The 14,089-nt window shown below is 52.1% G+C and overlaps 4 protein-coding genes across 4 annotated transcripts; 3 read left to right on the forward strand and 1 right to left on the reverse strand.

Annotated features, from left to right (window-relative positions):
* Nucleotides 1–675: 675 nt before the first annotated feature.
* SMAC4_00512 (uncharacterized protein) lies at nt 676–2,292 on the forward strand (the record flags this gene model as incomplete). Its single annotated transcript, XM_003351915.2, has 1 exon — nt 676–2,292. One exon carries the CDS (start codon nt 676–678, stop codon nt 2,290–2,292), a length of 1,617 nt encoding a protein of 538 aa, XP_003351963.2.
* A 417-nt stretch (nt 2,293–2,709) lies between these two features.
* Nucleotides 2,710–4,231, reverse strand: SMAC4_00513 (uncharacterized protein). The gene is made up of 2 exons (XM_003351916.2): nt 3,475–4,231; nt 2,710–3,376 (listed from the first exon to the last, which is right to left on the reverse strand). The coding sequence occupies exons 1-2, from the start codon at nt 3,748–3,750 to the stop codon at nt 3,026–3,028; spliced, it is 627 nt and encodes a 208-aa protein (XP_003351964.1). The 5' UTR covers nt 3,751–4,231; the 3' UTR covers nt 2,710–3,025.
* A 987-nt stretch (nt 4,232–5,218) lies between these two features.
* On the forward strand, nt 5,219–8,930 carry SMAC4_00514 (uncharacterized protein; the record flags this gene model as incomplete). Its single annotated transcript, XM_003351917.2, has 3 exons — nt 5,219–6,121; nt 6,213–8,010; nt 8,065–8,930. Exons 1-3 carry the CDS (start codon nt 5,942–5,944, stop codon nt 8,928–8,930), a joined length of 2,844 nt encoding a protein of 947 aa, XP_003351965.1. The 5' UTR covers nt 5,219–5,941.
* Nucleotides 8,931–10,714: 1,784 nt separating this feature from the next.
* Nucleotides 10,715–13,155, forward strand: SMAC4_00515 (uncharacterized protein). Its single transcript, XM_003351918.2, has 2 exons — nt 10,715–12,025; nt 12,134–13,155. Exons 1-2 carry the CDS (start codon nt 11,978–11,980, stop codon nt 12,749–12,751), a joined length of 666 nt encoding a protein of 221 aa, XP_003351966.1. The 5' UTR covers nt 10,715–11,977; the 3' UTR covers nt 12,752–13,155.
* The last annotated feature ends 934 nt before the right edge of the window (nt 13,156–14,089 follow it).

Consider the following 14,089-nt stretch of genomic DNA (forward strand, 5'->3'; position numbering starts at 1 on the left):
CACTCGCCAATTCCTCCTGTCATCTCTAGCTTCGGCAAGCATGCATCGTCGGGGTATCTCTTTGGCGAGACAGGGCTGGGAGGACCAATTGTTGACCATTCACCAAGGGGCATCAAGGGGGGGGACGTCACTCCGCCTAGTCTCCCCTCAGACCAACCCCAGCAGATCGCGGCTACTGGCGGCCTTTGGGGGCGGCCACGTGACGCCTGATAAGAAGCAAGCGCAAATGATGCCAATGGCTGCATGCCATCCCGCCGCATCATCGCCCGCGTCAACGAAACCTTGACAAAGGAAGATCGGGGGTGTCATGGGTAGTTATCCCAGAGATAGCAAATCGGCTTGTACTTTGTCTTTGCCGGTCGCCTACGCCGCTACTTGGAGGATGGATCTGGTACGTTCTATTTGTTGGCAGTCCAGCTCTCCTCAAGGGGCGAGCCAGAGATAAAGATTGAGATGACGGTCTGTGGTATGTGCAGGTATCTCCGAAGAACGCAGGTTGGTTGATTGTATGGAATCAAGCTGCGTCTATATATCCCACAGTCATAACCTCTTGTCTGTTTTCCTCAAATACTTGCTTCATCATTCCTTGTGTTTGTGCGGTGTTGTCCTCTCTTTGTCTGGTCCCATCCCAGTACTTCCGTCCCACAAAGCATCAAACCTCGTACTGATCACGATATGTTTCCCACTTCCAGATCACCTGCCAGCAGGCAGTTGGTTTGCAACATAGGACATGCCCGGGCAAGAACCATTGCTTCGTCCCTTGGACCTGCCGTGGCTTCCATCTCATATCATCATGTCTCACATTTAACTTCACCGGTCAGGCGTGCCGACGGCGTTGGGAGAACATATTCAACACGACTTATACACTCCTCCACCAACCGACCTAAGCCTACCAACCACCTAACCATCAACAACGCATCATCACTATCAGCAACAGACGAACCTCAGCCCAGCGAGATGCCCAAGACTCCTTCACCACTGGCAGTACTGCCATTAACGAACGTCCTCCGATCATGGATGACCACCACCGTCTCGTCCTCGCCCTTCCTTCTACCACCCTCACTATCGGTCATGTCCGTCCTAGCCCACACCACAAACCCAGTCCTCAACCCGGACCGAAACCCCATCCTCCGCGCCTTCCTCAAGAAGACCTTTTACGCCCAATTCTGCGCCGGCGAGAACCCAGCTGAGGTCCGTCAAACCATCGACTCTCTCAAGCAAATCGGTTTCAGCGGAGTCATCCTCGGTTACGCCCGCGAAGTCGTCCTCACCGATTCCGAGACCAAAGATCTCGCCTCCTGCGCGGCCGAGGGCGGTGCCGCAGCAGAGGAGTGCATTCGCACGGAAATCAATCCCTGGGCCGAAGGAACGATGGAGACCGTCCGCCTCGCCTCTCCCGGCGATTTCGTTGCCCTCAAGTTCACTGGTGCCGGCCGCCAGGCCCTCTACTCTCTCTCCAAACGCCTGCCGCCCTCTGAAGCCCTAGGCTCTGCCATCGACGGAATCTGCAAACTCGCCGCTGAGCGGGGCGTCCGCCTCCTCTTCGACGCCGAACAAACTGCTCTCCAGCCTGGCATCGACGACTGGACGCTCGATTACATGCGCCGTTACAATAAGGTTGGAAAAGCCGTAGTCCACGGTACTTACCAAGGCTACCTCAAATCTACCCCCTCTACCCTCTCAAAGCACCTCGCCATCGCGGCCGCGGAAGGGTTCACACTAGGTGTGAAGCTCGTTCGCGGCGCTTATCTTGGTTCTGACCCCAGAGAGTTAATTTGCGACACCAAAGCCGATACCGACAATCAGTACGATGGGATCGCTGAGTCATTACTTCGCAAGAGCTGGTCCGGACTGCTTCAACCACCTACCCCACACAAGGAAGAAACAAAGTTCCCAGACGTAAACGTCGTCCTAGCTACGCACAACCGCGACTCAGTCCTCAAAGGCAAAGCCCTTCTCGACAGCGGCGTGGCCAAGCTGGGATACAAACAAGTGGCGTTTGCGCAGCTGCAGGGGATGGCGGATGAAGTTAGTTGTGAGCTTGTTGCTGGGCCGCATGAATCACCGAAGGAGATGGAGATGGGGGAGGTGGCAGAGAAGAGTGAGGAGAAAGTGCACAAGCCGCAGGTGTACAAGTACCTGGTGTGGGGATCGACGGGGGAGTGTATGAAGTATTTGCTGCGAAGGGCTTATGAGAATCGGGATGCGGTGCAGAGGACGAGGAGCGGACGGGAGGCGATGGGAAGGGAGGTGGGGAGGAGGGTTAGGGGGTTGTTTGGGCTTTCTTCTTAACTTTGGTGAAAAGGTTGAGGGAGGATCTGGCTATTTGGGGTTCTCGGTGAGTCGCATTTGGGGATCATCATTTTGGCGCATTGCGAGGGTTTTGTTTGGCTTTTTATTGTATCAGGTTTGGCTTGAGTCTTAGCGTGGGTATTTGCTTGACAGATACGATACAGATACGATACGGATGCAGATGCAGGTACTACTACGGATAATTAAGTGGTGGAATACAGAATATCAACTTGATTATCTCGATTTTAGTCCTTCTGTGCTTAAGTCTTGACACCATTCGTACAGCATGATATTGAGTTCTTGACCAATCTCCATCCTTCAGCATATTGTATGTAATGCCAACCATCCTCATCCACTCACTCACTTTGACACATTATGGTACCTGAGCGGACTAATCACTTTCTTTCACGTATTTTTCCCCCTTTTCTTTGGGAGACGTTTTGTTGTGACATATTTATGGTTATTCCTCTTTTATCTGCGCTTTGCAAATGTAGGTGTACCTAGGCCATTGCCATCTCAAAGAATTTCTCTCATCAAGTATTTATACAGACGGCCCTGTATGTCCAAATCTACCCCATAAATCCACACCCATGGATCCTCGTTTTTGAACTCATCATCCAAGCTCCATCCATTTTGTCTTTCTCTCCATGTTCCTCACACCCCATTTCTCCTCGTCCCTTCCTATTTTCTCCGCTCTCTCCTCCCCTCGCTTTCGTCATAGCCCCATCCGAATCTACAACCCCCTCAAAGCAATCCCACTAACAACCAACCCCTCCATCTCCCTCCTCCTCCCTGCCTCATCAACCTTATCTATCCTCTCCACCCCGGGAACACCATTCAGCTTGTAGTACTTGCGCACTTTAGCCCAATCCGTCGACTTGGCTAGCTCTTCGTCTGTTAAGGGGGTGGGTGTGCCCTGGATGTGCGCGGTCAGGTGTTGCCATATGCTTTCTGGTGTTTGTTGTTGTTCCGAGCTGGAAATTGTCGAGTTTTCGCACGAGAGTTTGGGGTAGACGATTTTGATGACGAGGACGTCGCGCGTTTTAGAGGGGGTTAGACCGTAGCGGCGGTAGGATTCGGAGATCTGTTGTTTTGTTGGAGAGACGTCAGTCGGTTGTTTGTTCAATATCCAATGGCAACTGGGGCTATTATTGTGTAGCGAAAGGGAGGGGGAGAACGAACATTGTTAGTAGGACTTAGCCCAATGACAATGTCAGAGTGGACGTTGGGCGTCTGGAGGGTTCCCTCGGTCAGGGTGTTGAGCGCCCGGAAGATGGCAGCGAACAGGTGTGTGCGGGAGATGAGGACTGATGCGTCGATGAAGGCGTACTCGAACTCGGGGTTCTTGCCGATGAGCTGGGCTTGGAGGAAGTCGACGTTTTGAACATGGCGGAAGAGGGCGGCGTAGACGTGGTGGTCCGAGGGGACGTGCTCGATTTGGAGGGTCTCGAGCGCCATTGCGATTGCGACGGTTGTGTTTGTGTTTGCGGTGATGGTGATGGTGGTGGTGACTGGGGTAGATAGAATGCGACTGGTTGGCCTTGAGGGTTTGGGGATGTTGAAAATGCTCTGGCGATTGCTAGGGAGTTGATATCAGCAGATGTGGTTTGTGATCGAGAAGATGGTTTGGGCGCAATACTTTTTGGTTGACAGGCGAAAGCCGAATGCGACGACAAATTGTCATCCCGTCAAACAGCGGGATCTCCATGGCGGGGCAGATCCCCGGGGGCCGGGGCGCGTCGCGCTTAAGACAGGGATCAACACTTAAAAGACCCGCGACAGCTGGTGCGGGGATGCTACGGGCCCATCCGGCCCGCCAACCTAAGGGTTTAATCCCGAAGTGTTTCGGACAGGGCAGTTCGGAGACCCCTTTCAACGCATCTTTCGATATCGGATCTCCATCATAATGATATGTCACCTATGTACTGACGAGAAAGATCAATTTGTCTCTGAATTATCACCTTGGTGTGCCGCTGTTCCGATGGTCTGACATCTTGACAGCCCAAAAAGTGGAACATGGATAGGGGAGCAGTCAGCCCCAGGCCCGGCGCATTGGGCCTGCCGTCGGATGCGTGCAGTCGTCGAGGTTCTCACTTTCAGCATTAGTGTTTTAGCGCTACCCCAAAGTTAACAAAAAATTTTATAGTCAGTGAGTCCCGTCACAGAATTGCAACAACCAACAGCAGACACAGCATTGAGATGAACCTATGTCTCGCATTGTCCACGCTTCCCCTTGCTCTGCGACGACCAGAGACGAGTCTAGAATCTGCCGTGTAGATAGAACACCTGGGATGTCGCTGTAATCGGCGAATACACGGATGTCGCGGCGCACCCTGATTTTGACATGGTGGTCCTCGGAGTCTTTGTACCTGTCACTCCAAAAACTCCACTCAGTCAACCCTTGAGAAACAGCTTGTCGGTGGGCGCATTGTAAGATGGTGAGCAGTTGTGTAATATCGGATAGAAGTCGAAAAAAGAAAAGACGGAAGCACGGCAACAATAGCTTTGTTCCATCGAGGGCTAATCTGCAATGAAACTCTCAAATCCAGCTGGACTGAACGAAAAGGGCATGCTCTTTTTGATGTTTTCAGACATGTTGCCTTTGCCATGCACCGACGATCGTTGGGAATGATTGGGAATTGGACAAGACAATTCGTAAACCTGGCTTGCACGGGCCGAGAGTGGAGAGAGGATGCAATCATGCCAAATCGGGACATTCGCAGAATGGATCTCCTCATCGGCCCCACACCGATTCAAGTCGAATTTGGACAGGAACGAATTGGCAATGGGCATTCCCCTTGAAAATGGAGTCCGTTTTCTCATTGCTTTGAGGACTCGATCGCAAATCATGGGCCGGTGAAAGGCATGTTCTTTCTTTCCTTTCAAACTGATTGCTTGTTCCCGCATCCATCTCTGCACTTTGAATTCCCCGAACCGGCCTCATTCACTCGTTAAAGGTCGAATTTCTGGGACAAACTCGATCCCGGCGCCCTGGACACATCCGTTTTGATTAACGCGTTCGGAACCGACATCCCTCCCCTCCACGGCTTGAGTGCCTCCAGTGCCTCCCTACCTACCTTCCATCGCTTCGACACTCCCCGGTCGTAGTTCAATTAATTATTGGCACGCAAACCCACCACGCGGCAATCTCCATCGCACATCCGTCTCGTCCCTTCCATCCCATCCCTCTCTATTCCCTCGATATACCATCACCACCACCACCTACTCGACCGCCCTGACCACAGTCTGGTTAGCGACTCGGCGTGACAGCTGAAGCCTCCAGCTTGCCCATCGGCGCCGTCGCTCATCCGCTCGCTTGCTCACTTTCGCTGCACCTCCACGGCCGAACCCGTTCCAAGAAACCACCAGACCGACAACAGACCAACCGGTTCACTGCCGACGACGCTCACTGCTATCTGCTGGTGTTAGCTTGCTCCAACTGGCCACAACACCACTCTTCACACTGTCATTTCGAATCGTCCCAACATCACCGAACAAGACCACGGCATCGAGTCGCCCGTTCGCGCTCGGTTGAGCCCAGGCCCGGCCCGCTCTTCTACCACATACCTGGTCGGTGTTGGCGCAAGACACCAACATACACGCCTTGCTATAGTCTACAAATCCGATCCAACATCGAGTCTCGGACATCATGCCCCCTGGCCGTCCCCCAAAGCGCCCAAGCGAAGCTGGCGACGCCCCTCTCGACAATGGCTCACAGCCCAAGATGAAGCTGCCTCGCCTGGAGCGCAGCACCGAAGATTTCTCGAGCGTTGTCAAGACCAAGCTCTCACAATACACGCGGACGGGTCAGGCTTGTGACAGGTGCAAGGTACGTATGCCCCGTCCTGTCGCTCTGACAGACTGCGCGTGCCCAACCGGCATCGCGTTGTCGTAACATGCTAATTCCTGTGCGTCCCCAGGTCCGAAAAATACGTTGCGATGCCTCCCCTGCAGGCTGTTCCCATTGCGCGAGCCAAAACATCGAATGCGTTGTAACAGACCGTGTAACGGGCCGTACCGAACGTCGGGGCTATACTCAACAACTCGAAGCCGAAAACAACAGCTTGCTCAACCACATCAGATCCCTTGAGAAGGTTCTGGAGGACCACGGAGTCGAAGTCCGGCCATGGGAAGGGTCAAGCGCCAATAGAAACCCCTACCCTCCTGGTGTCACGTTGGATGCCATGGGGAATCCCATCCACGATCCCATGTCCCAGGGCGAATGGCAGCAACAAGGCTCGGTGTGGGTGAGGAAAAGCAGGCAAGGGCCACAGAACACACCAAGTCGTTATACGAGATGTTCGCTGTTGGAATCGAGACCGACAGAGAGCTACCTAGGCGTCAGTTTGGATAGCGAACCTTTGTCTTCAATCAAGGGCACGACTTTATCCGTTCTCGGGACTACGATCGACATTACCTCTTTCGACGCCCCCGACATGGATGAGCCCTCGCCGACTACCCCCACCGGATCACCGCTGTACAACAAATCGGTCATGGCCTTTTACCAGTCGATTGTCAGGATAAACCCGCCAATGGAGCACTGCGATCTCCCTTCGAGAAACGACGCCTTTACCTATGCCCAGTGGTACTTTCTCACCATCTACCCCTTTATGCCACTAGTCCACCGGCCCTCCTTTATGCAGCTTTTGGGTCGCATTTATGATGAACCAGGCTTCAAAGCAACGGTGCCAGAGCTTGTTGTCGTACACATGTTGTTCGCAACAATCTATTTTCAATATGGGGTTAGGAATCGTGAGAAACCAGAGGAGCACGCCCAGCTGAATAACCTTTCCAACAAGCACTATCATTGGAGTTTGAGTAAGTTCTTTGAACTTGCCGTTTCGCAGACGGTTACCGCGGTTCAGGCTTTGGCCATGCTCGCGTCTCACACTCGCAACTTTCCCAAACCGGGATGCTCCTTCACCATTGCCAACTTCGCCATGATGAAGGCTATCGAACTGAACTTCCATCGGAGTAACAGGATACCGAATGGCGGTACAACTCTTGAAAACGAGCTGCGCAAGAGGGTGTGGTGGTCTATTCTGGGTATCATCATCACGCTCAACGGCCGACTTGGCAGGCCAATGCCCATTACATTGGAGGAATTCGATATCGAGTTCCCAATCGCTATTAATGATGAGTATCTCGGAGAAGATGGCGTCTTGGACCCGTCCAAAATCGGCCATTGCTGTTATCAAATCGGGCTCGCCGGCTTCCGGGCCGTTCCTCTATACATGGAGATGTATTCCAGCATTTACAGCGTGAGGCGTGATCCGAAGAAGTATTTGGATGTTGTTTTCGAACTCGAAAGAGCAATGGAGAAGTGGAAGTCCGAACTCCCCGACTGTCTGCGAGTGGATAAGTGTCAGCATACCGAATCGGTGTTTGCACTGTATACCGAGGCCATTAGTCTCGAGTTTCACCTTTGTCTTAGGCATCCGTCGGTATGTCTAGAAAAGGACAAAGCTTTCTGTGCCGACAACACAAGGAAGTGTGAGGAGATAGCTCGGAAGCTATTAAAAGTGCTAGGCGAGTTGTTGAAAATCAAGTCGCTGGACACAACATGGTACCAGTTATCGGTATATGTTGCCTCCATTTTGTCGATACTGGTCGCGAACTGGGAGAGGCGGCATGAAATAACGCATGTGGAAATCGCCACTTTGAGGGCGGACATGGCGTTGGGTCTCGAGATCATCGGCGAGATTGGTCGACTACTTGGTGAGTGATTTCGGCCATCGCCCTACTGCCCGTGCTAACTTTGAGCAGGCACAGGGAATCGACTAGCAAGTGAAATTGGTACAATCACCGAGCGAACAATCGCATGGATCGAACGTGACATGACCCGTAAGGATGGCTTGTCAGTCGATCAGACCATAGTCAAACAACCATCAGTATCACCATTCCAGCAGCCTCTCCTGCCGTTCAAACAACCACTCAACGGCAATGGTATGCCATCCAGCAACTCGGTCACATCCAACGACCACCGCAGCAGCGTGAGCACAAACGGGACGGGGTACTACGACGGCTCAGCAACCCCCTACCAAACGATGTCCCTGAATGACAACGGCCACCCAACCAGCAACGGCGTCAACCTAGCACCCTATGACCCCTCCGGCGGAAGCGCACAATACCTCTACGCAACAGCCACCCCAACCTCCACAACAGCAACTCCGCAAAGCGTCACCGCAGCGATGGACCAAACCTCCTCCGCCACCAACCCCCTGATAGCCTTTGCCTCTCAAGCCACCCAACACGTCTCCGCAACAGGCCAATCGGGCACCGGACCCGAAGACTGGCGACCACTACAAGTCCACCCGCAATTTGCAACAGCTTCCAACACACCTAACAATAACCCCTGGCATGACTGGGCGGCGGCCATGGCTGATTCGCAAGAGCGGTACAGCGCCAGTGCGCTGCTGACTCTCGGGTCGACCAGGCCGGGAGAGGTGTCTGGGGCAGGAATGGTCGGTCATTCGCATGCGCATGTCAACGGCGGAGCTGGACACGGAACCGGAGGCGGAGCTGATGGGTTGGGGGTCTCGATGGCAGTCTCGGCGGCAGCGTCGGCGGTAGGTGGTGGTGGTCAATGGCCGCTGCTATTGTTTTCGGACGTTATTGGGAATGGGAATGGCTCGTAGGGTGGGCTGACTGTTACCGAAAAAGAGGATATGAAGGAGCGGAATTTCGACGAACTGAAGAAGGGATTGGGGAAATGTAACAGATGGGAGGGATATCTGCATGAGCGAGTGGAAGCGTGAGCGTGCGATGTTGTTGTGGAAAGGACTGCGGCAGCAGATCGTCCTCCTCGGATGTCTAGCTGGCGTCGCGGTTTGGCTCTTTCCTGTGCGGTGGTGTATCCTCTCTGGTCTGCTCACTGGTCTTCTTACTGTTTTATCTGTGGTCTTTGCCAAAAATGCAAAGGAGGTACTAGGAAAACCGAGGTGTTCTGGGAATAGGGTCAGCTCTCAGGGAGAACCTAGGGTTGGGAATGAGAAGGATGCGGAAGGGCGGAACTCACAAACTGGAGAAGATACATCGCAATCGAAGAGAGCTAGAGGAGCTCGTACGGGAAAGGGAGTGGGAGGAATTTTGGGATCGCTCCTGAATGCCGCATTTTTTGCGGGTCTCATTGCGGCTGCGGCTACCGCCCTTCATTTTAAGTCTTATTATCTGTTGGGTCAGATCGTTTTGGTCTTTTGGTTGTTTCTGGGCGGCCTCCAAAGGAGGTAAACAGGAAAAAGCGAGGTGTTTGGGAGTTTTTGGAGGGAGGATCCGGTCTGTCTCTGTCTCCTCTCAGACAGAGGAGCGTTTAATCTTTAGGTTGGCATGGGCATGGGATGGGACAACGATGGACGGGAACCTGCTAAGCAAGGATTTGGTCAATAGGACGGGCAATCGGGCGTTATGTGTGTAGTATTAGGTGCTGCTTTCTATGCTCGTTTTCTTGCTTTGGGGATGGGATCTGGGTGTTGAAGGGTTTCCGTGATTATGCATTGGGAATGGCTGGGAGCTTAAGGAGCTTTTGGAGCTAAGGATCTGTTTTCGGGTATCGGCAGTTGACTGACTGTTTTTAACATTCTTAGCATTAGGACATATTATTGAATCAAACCAAAATTGGTATCTTACGGCATAGCATGTTGAATGTCCATCACAGCTGAGGTTCTAAGGGGATCTTGAAGGACATTCCATGGCAGTAAGGTGGGTAGCACTAGCACAGGCGATATACAGATCAGGCTGTGTATCTGCGGATCGAATCCATCGTGTGGCAAAGAGTGATGAGGCAGAGGTGGTACATAGCCCAGACTGTTTATCTTTTCTTCTCAATGCTGGATGGGAACAGAAAGGACAATCTATATCTCCAACCACCCTAGTTGACATTCCTTTACTCCTATGCTATCAGATGCCTTTCAGTAACGGACAAGTAACGACAGTTGTGTACCACCAGTGCCTCATTACTCTTTGCCACAAGAGGAATCCGATCTCACTGCCACAGCTATAACATCTGATATCCCCATTCTGAGACATATGATGAGTCTGGCGAGCGATGTTCACCGAGCAGTAAGTTACAATAAGTGGGACGCAAACGCTGTACCATAAACCCTTGCCGAACCTAACCATCTACACAGGCATGAGGATCAAAAGATCAAAACTTGACCGGATAGATCGTGGAAAAGATCTCCGCCATCCAAACACACAACACAGACACTTGGACTCAGAAGAAGCTCCATAGACATGTAACGGATGTGAACCTTGATAAACCTCGAAAACGAACCACCAGGGTCATGCTATTGGGGTCATTAGGGTCACTTGGGGTACTACCATGAGGCGGCGGTCTCCATTCGGCTCAACCCGCAAAATTTCTTGTTACCATGCTACTTGATGTATGTGTGTCAGTTTATCTTCAGAACCCCACCCCCCCCCCCCCCCCCCCCCGGGAAGTCCTCTCCGGCCGGGTCTGGGTGCCGGTGGGGCGTTACACTCAGATTTGGGAGATGAGGTTATCTAGGGACGTATCGGTGTGTTCCATTGGACCCTCCAGTTCGGGAGGTTTCTGTGCTCGGCTGCAGTGCTGAAAGTGGTGGGAAGAAAGCCTGAGAAAGGATGAAGGATGTGAGCTTGGTGGTGGTCACGAGGACATGGACATCACCGTCGTAGAATCTTGGGAGAAGTGGGGAGTTACGACTTACACGACCAATCCAGTCCAATCCGGCCAATCAAAATGCAGTATTTCCACGTTTCACGACTTGAGCATCGCACGGGTCGACCGTGCTTTTGCCTTTACTGCAGGTTTGTTGAGGGTCCCTGCAGAGTCGAACGTACTAGAATCAGCAGATTCGTGGAGGAGTGGAAGATGGGATGGGCCGATGCGGGGCAGTGAGAATTTATGGAGATATTGCGCCCCATCCCTCCATCCATCGATTCCGTTCACGCGCAGGAGGAGGTAGTGGTGGTGGTGGTGGTGGTGGTAAAGGAGTTCACTACCGTAGATTTCGTTTCGGATTGGTGTGAACTTGACCGGCTTTGTTCATGCTCCGGAGGTTAATTGCTTTCTGCTTTGCTTCGGATATCGGTGAGCTCGAGAACTTGGAATCCTGGAACGGGGCCGGTATGGGATACCTTACCCGCTGAAGAAAGGAAATCGAATGTGAGCAACAGGGAAAAGGAAGCGGCCCCGACGTCGTACACATGGCCGGCTCCGTCCATCTCCCACATGTTTTTGTCTTATTTAATCGATAAGAAGTGCCCTGGTTGGTGGCTCGGTCGATTGGGTAAGCCAACACAACTCTCACATCGACGTCAGTGTTGGATTAATCTGACTACAATTTGTTCATCGCTTTCCGTCCGATCTTTTTTTCTATCCCACTCCATCTCCGCATTAACTGATTCAGGCCTACACCACTTACTACCCAGATCCGAACGGCTTGCTCTTTTCCCCAGAACGTTAGGACTCGGGGCTATTGGGTATAAGAGTGTGACTCGACCACTCTACCTGCCTATCACATCTTTACATAGTGCTGGACATACATATAACACGGCTCACGAATATTACATATCTACGAGTCGACGCACGACTAGAACAAACATACATCAAATTCATCACTATCATCGTCGACATCAAACATCTATCACTCACAGGGTTTGAAGAATATAAAGCAACAAAAGACTTACTTTTGTATCTCACACAATGGCTTCTGCTCCAAGCCAGACCCGTCTCGACGGCTTGGACACATCCGTAAGCCATCCACATACCTATCCACCAGCCCACCAACCCAACCACTGCCGCCGTCATCACCAGTCTCTTCCCATATGGTCCAACCCATGCTAACACAAACCACCACAGTCCCTCTCCGAAAAAGACCTCCGCATCTTCCGCCTCTACGGCCGTCTCCCCGCCGGCGCCAAACCCTCCCGCTCCTCCTCCCTAGCCTCCTCAACCTCCACCTCTCCTTCCACCTCCCCACCCAACTCAGGCTCATCCCTCCAATCCGCCACCACCACTTCCAGTACAACAGCAAACGCAGCAACCACCCGCTTCACCCGCCACCTCAAAGATCGCAAATACTTTGACTCGGGCGACTACGCCCTCTCCAAAGCCGGGCGGGGCAACAGCGTGGATGTAGGCACGATTGGGTCTGCGCACCCCGCCCCTGAACAGATTCCGCATCCGAGTCCGTTGTCGATTATGCAGAGGAGGAGGGGGTCAAGTGTTTGTAGTGGGGTTAGTGGGAGTGTTCCTGGTTTGGGAGGGATGGGAGGTTTTGAGGACGAGGAAGTGATGGGAGAGTTACCTGGTTTTGGTGGTGGTGGTGGTGGTTGGGGTTGCTGGAGTAGGAATGGAAATGGGAATGGTGCGGGGAATGGGAGGTATAGGAGGTCGAGTTTGAGTGCGGCGGTTATGGGTGCTGGTGGCGGGTTTGATGAGGATGGGGAGGAGGGCGGTGGTGGTGGGAGGAGATAATGGGGATGTGGTAGAGTTGGGGATGAGTTTTCGTGCTATGGGAGAGATTGTTCAGCCTGATGGTTCCAGATCGCAGTTGTTAAGTGTTTGGGCCAAGAACGATGTATCACTATGGATGGGACCGCAAGGAAGCCGGCGTTTGGGATGTATGCAGCTGGCTCTATGGTTTTTTTTTTTTCTTCTTTTTTTTTTTTTTTTTTGGTTATTTTGCATCATCGGGGCTTGCGGGTAACGCGTTTGGGCTGTTGGTATAATTTGGGTTGTTTTTCGGAGCGTTCAATGTGTGGATGTATAATCGGGATATTGATGATGAATGTGTTCGTACCGGAGGGCTGAGAAAACATGTCAGTTCTGAATAGCCATTCGTAGTTAAGCACATTACTGATCTCAATGCAAAGTGCAACTACTCACTATTCCCAATTTTTGGATGATGTTTAGGTGGTTGTGTACTCGGATTCCGACCATATTGTTTTTCGAAAACCTACCTGAACAGCGGTAATGCACGAACCATCAGTACACCTCGCTCGACTTGTGTCGCGACCTCCTTCTTTACCGTTTGCTCCTTCCAAAGAAGAACATTATTTGCTTTGCTCGATGTGGCAGTTCGTCGCCGACCGTTTCAACCTTTTTCTGGGGCTAATTTCGTGCTGGCTTCAGTTGTCGTGTTCCAACAATCTTTGTTCTTCCTCCTCCTTTCTTTCAACTGCCAGATGATTTGTGCGCCAGTCTTCGCCATTTGAACCCGACATTTTCTCGCCCATTCCCAGCTCTTTTCTGCTTACAGTTCAATAATGATATCTTCTTTAGTTTGGTCTTTGATGACAGTCGAAGCTCTTACTAGCCTTGCAATAGAGGAACTGTCCTACGTTTGACGCGAGATGGGATGATGTCAAGGGTTTGAGGCGCTTTAGAAACCACTGATGGGTATCCTCCTCTACCTCTCTCCGTCTCCTTGAATGTCTTGAAGACTGAAAATTATCAATCCCACGGCGCTCACCAGAACGAATGCCGGACGCTCTCCATTTCCAGTAAGTCTTGGCTTTTCCTTTTATTGCTGTATCATGCTAACAAACAAACCAGGGCTGGATTAAAAAGTTTGACTGGTTTAATCCTGTTCGATGGCAGCAGTCAGGATAGTTACATATGTTCCGACCCACTTGGTTCACCGTCGTTCACCGAGCTCACCTCATTCACCGTCCAATACTACCCTGATGGAGACAATTCGTCGTTTCTGAGTGGGCATCATGGCCTGGAGGGGTTAGAATGCAACCCTGCTGGGCGGCAAGGTCAACGATAGGCTATCGTTCATCTATACTGGCCGAAAGCCTAGCTAACCAT

This window comes from Sordaria macrospora, chromosome 1 (genome assembly GCF_033870435.1).
Source record: "Sordaria macrospora chromosome 1, complete sequence".
Taxonomy (NCBI): Eukaryota; Fungi; Ascomycota; class Sordariomycetes; order Sordariales; family Sordariaceae; genus Sordaria; species Sordaria macrospora.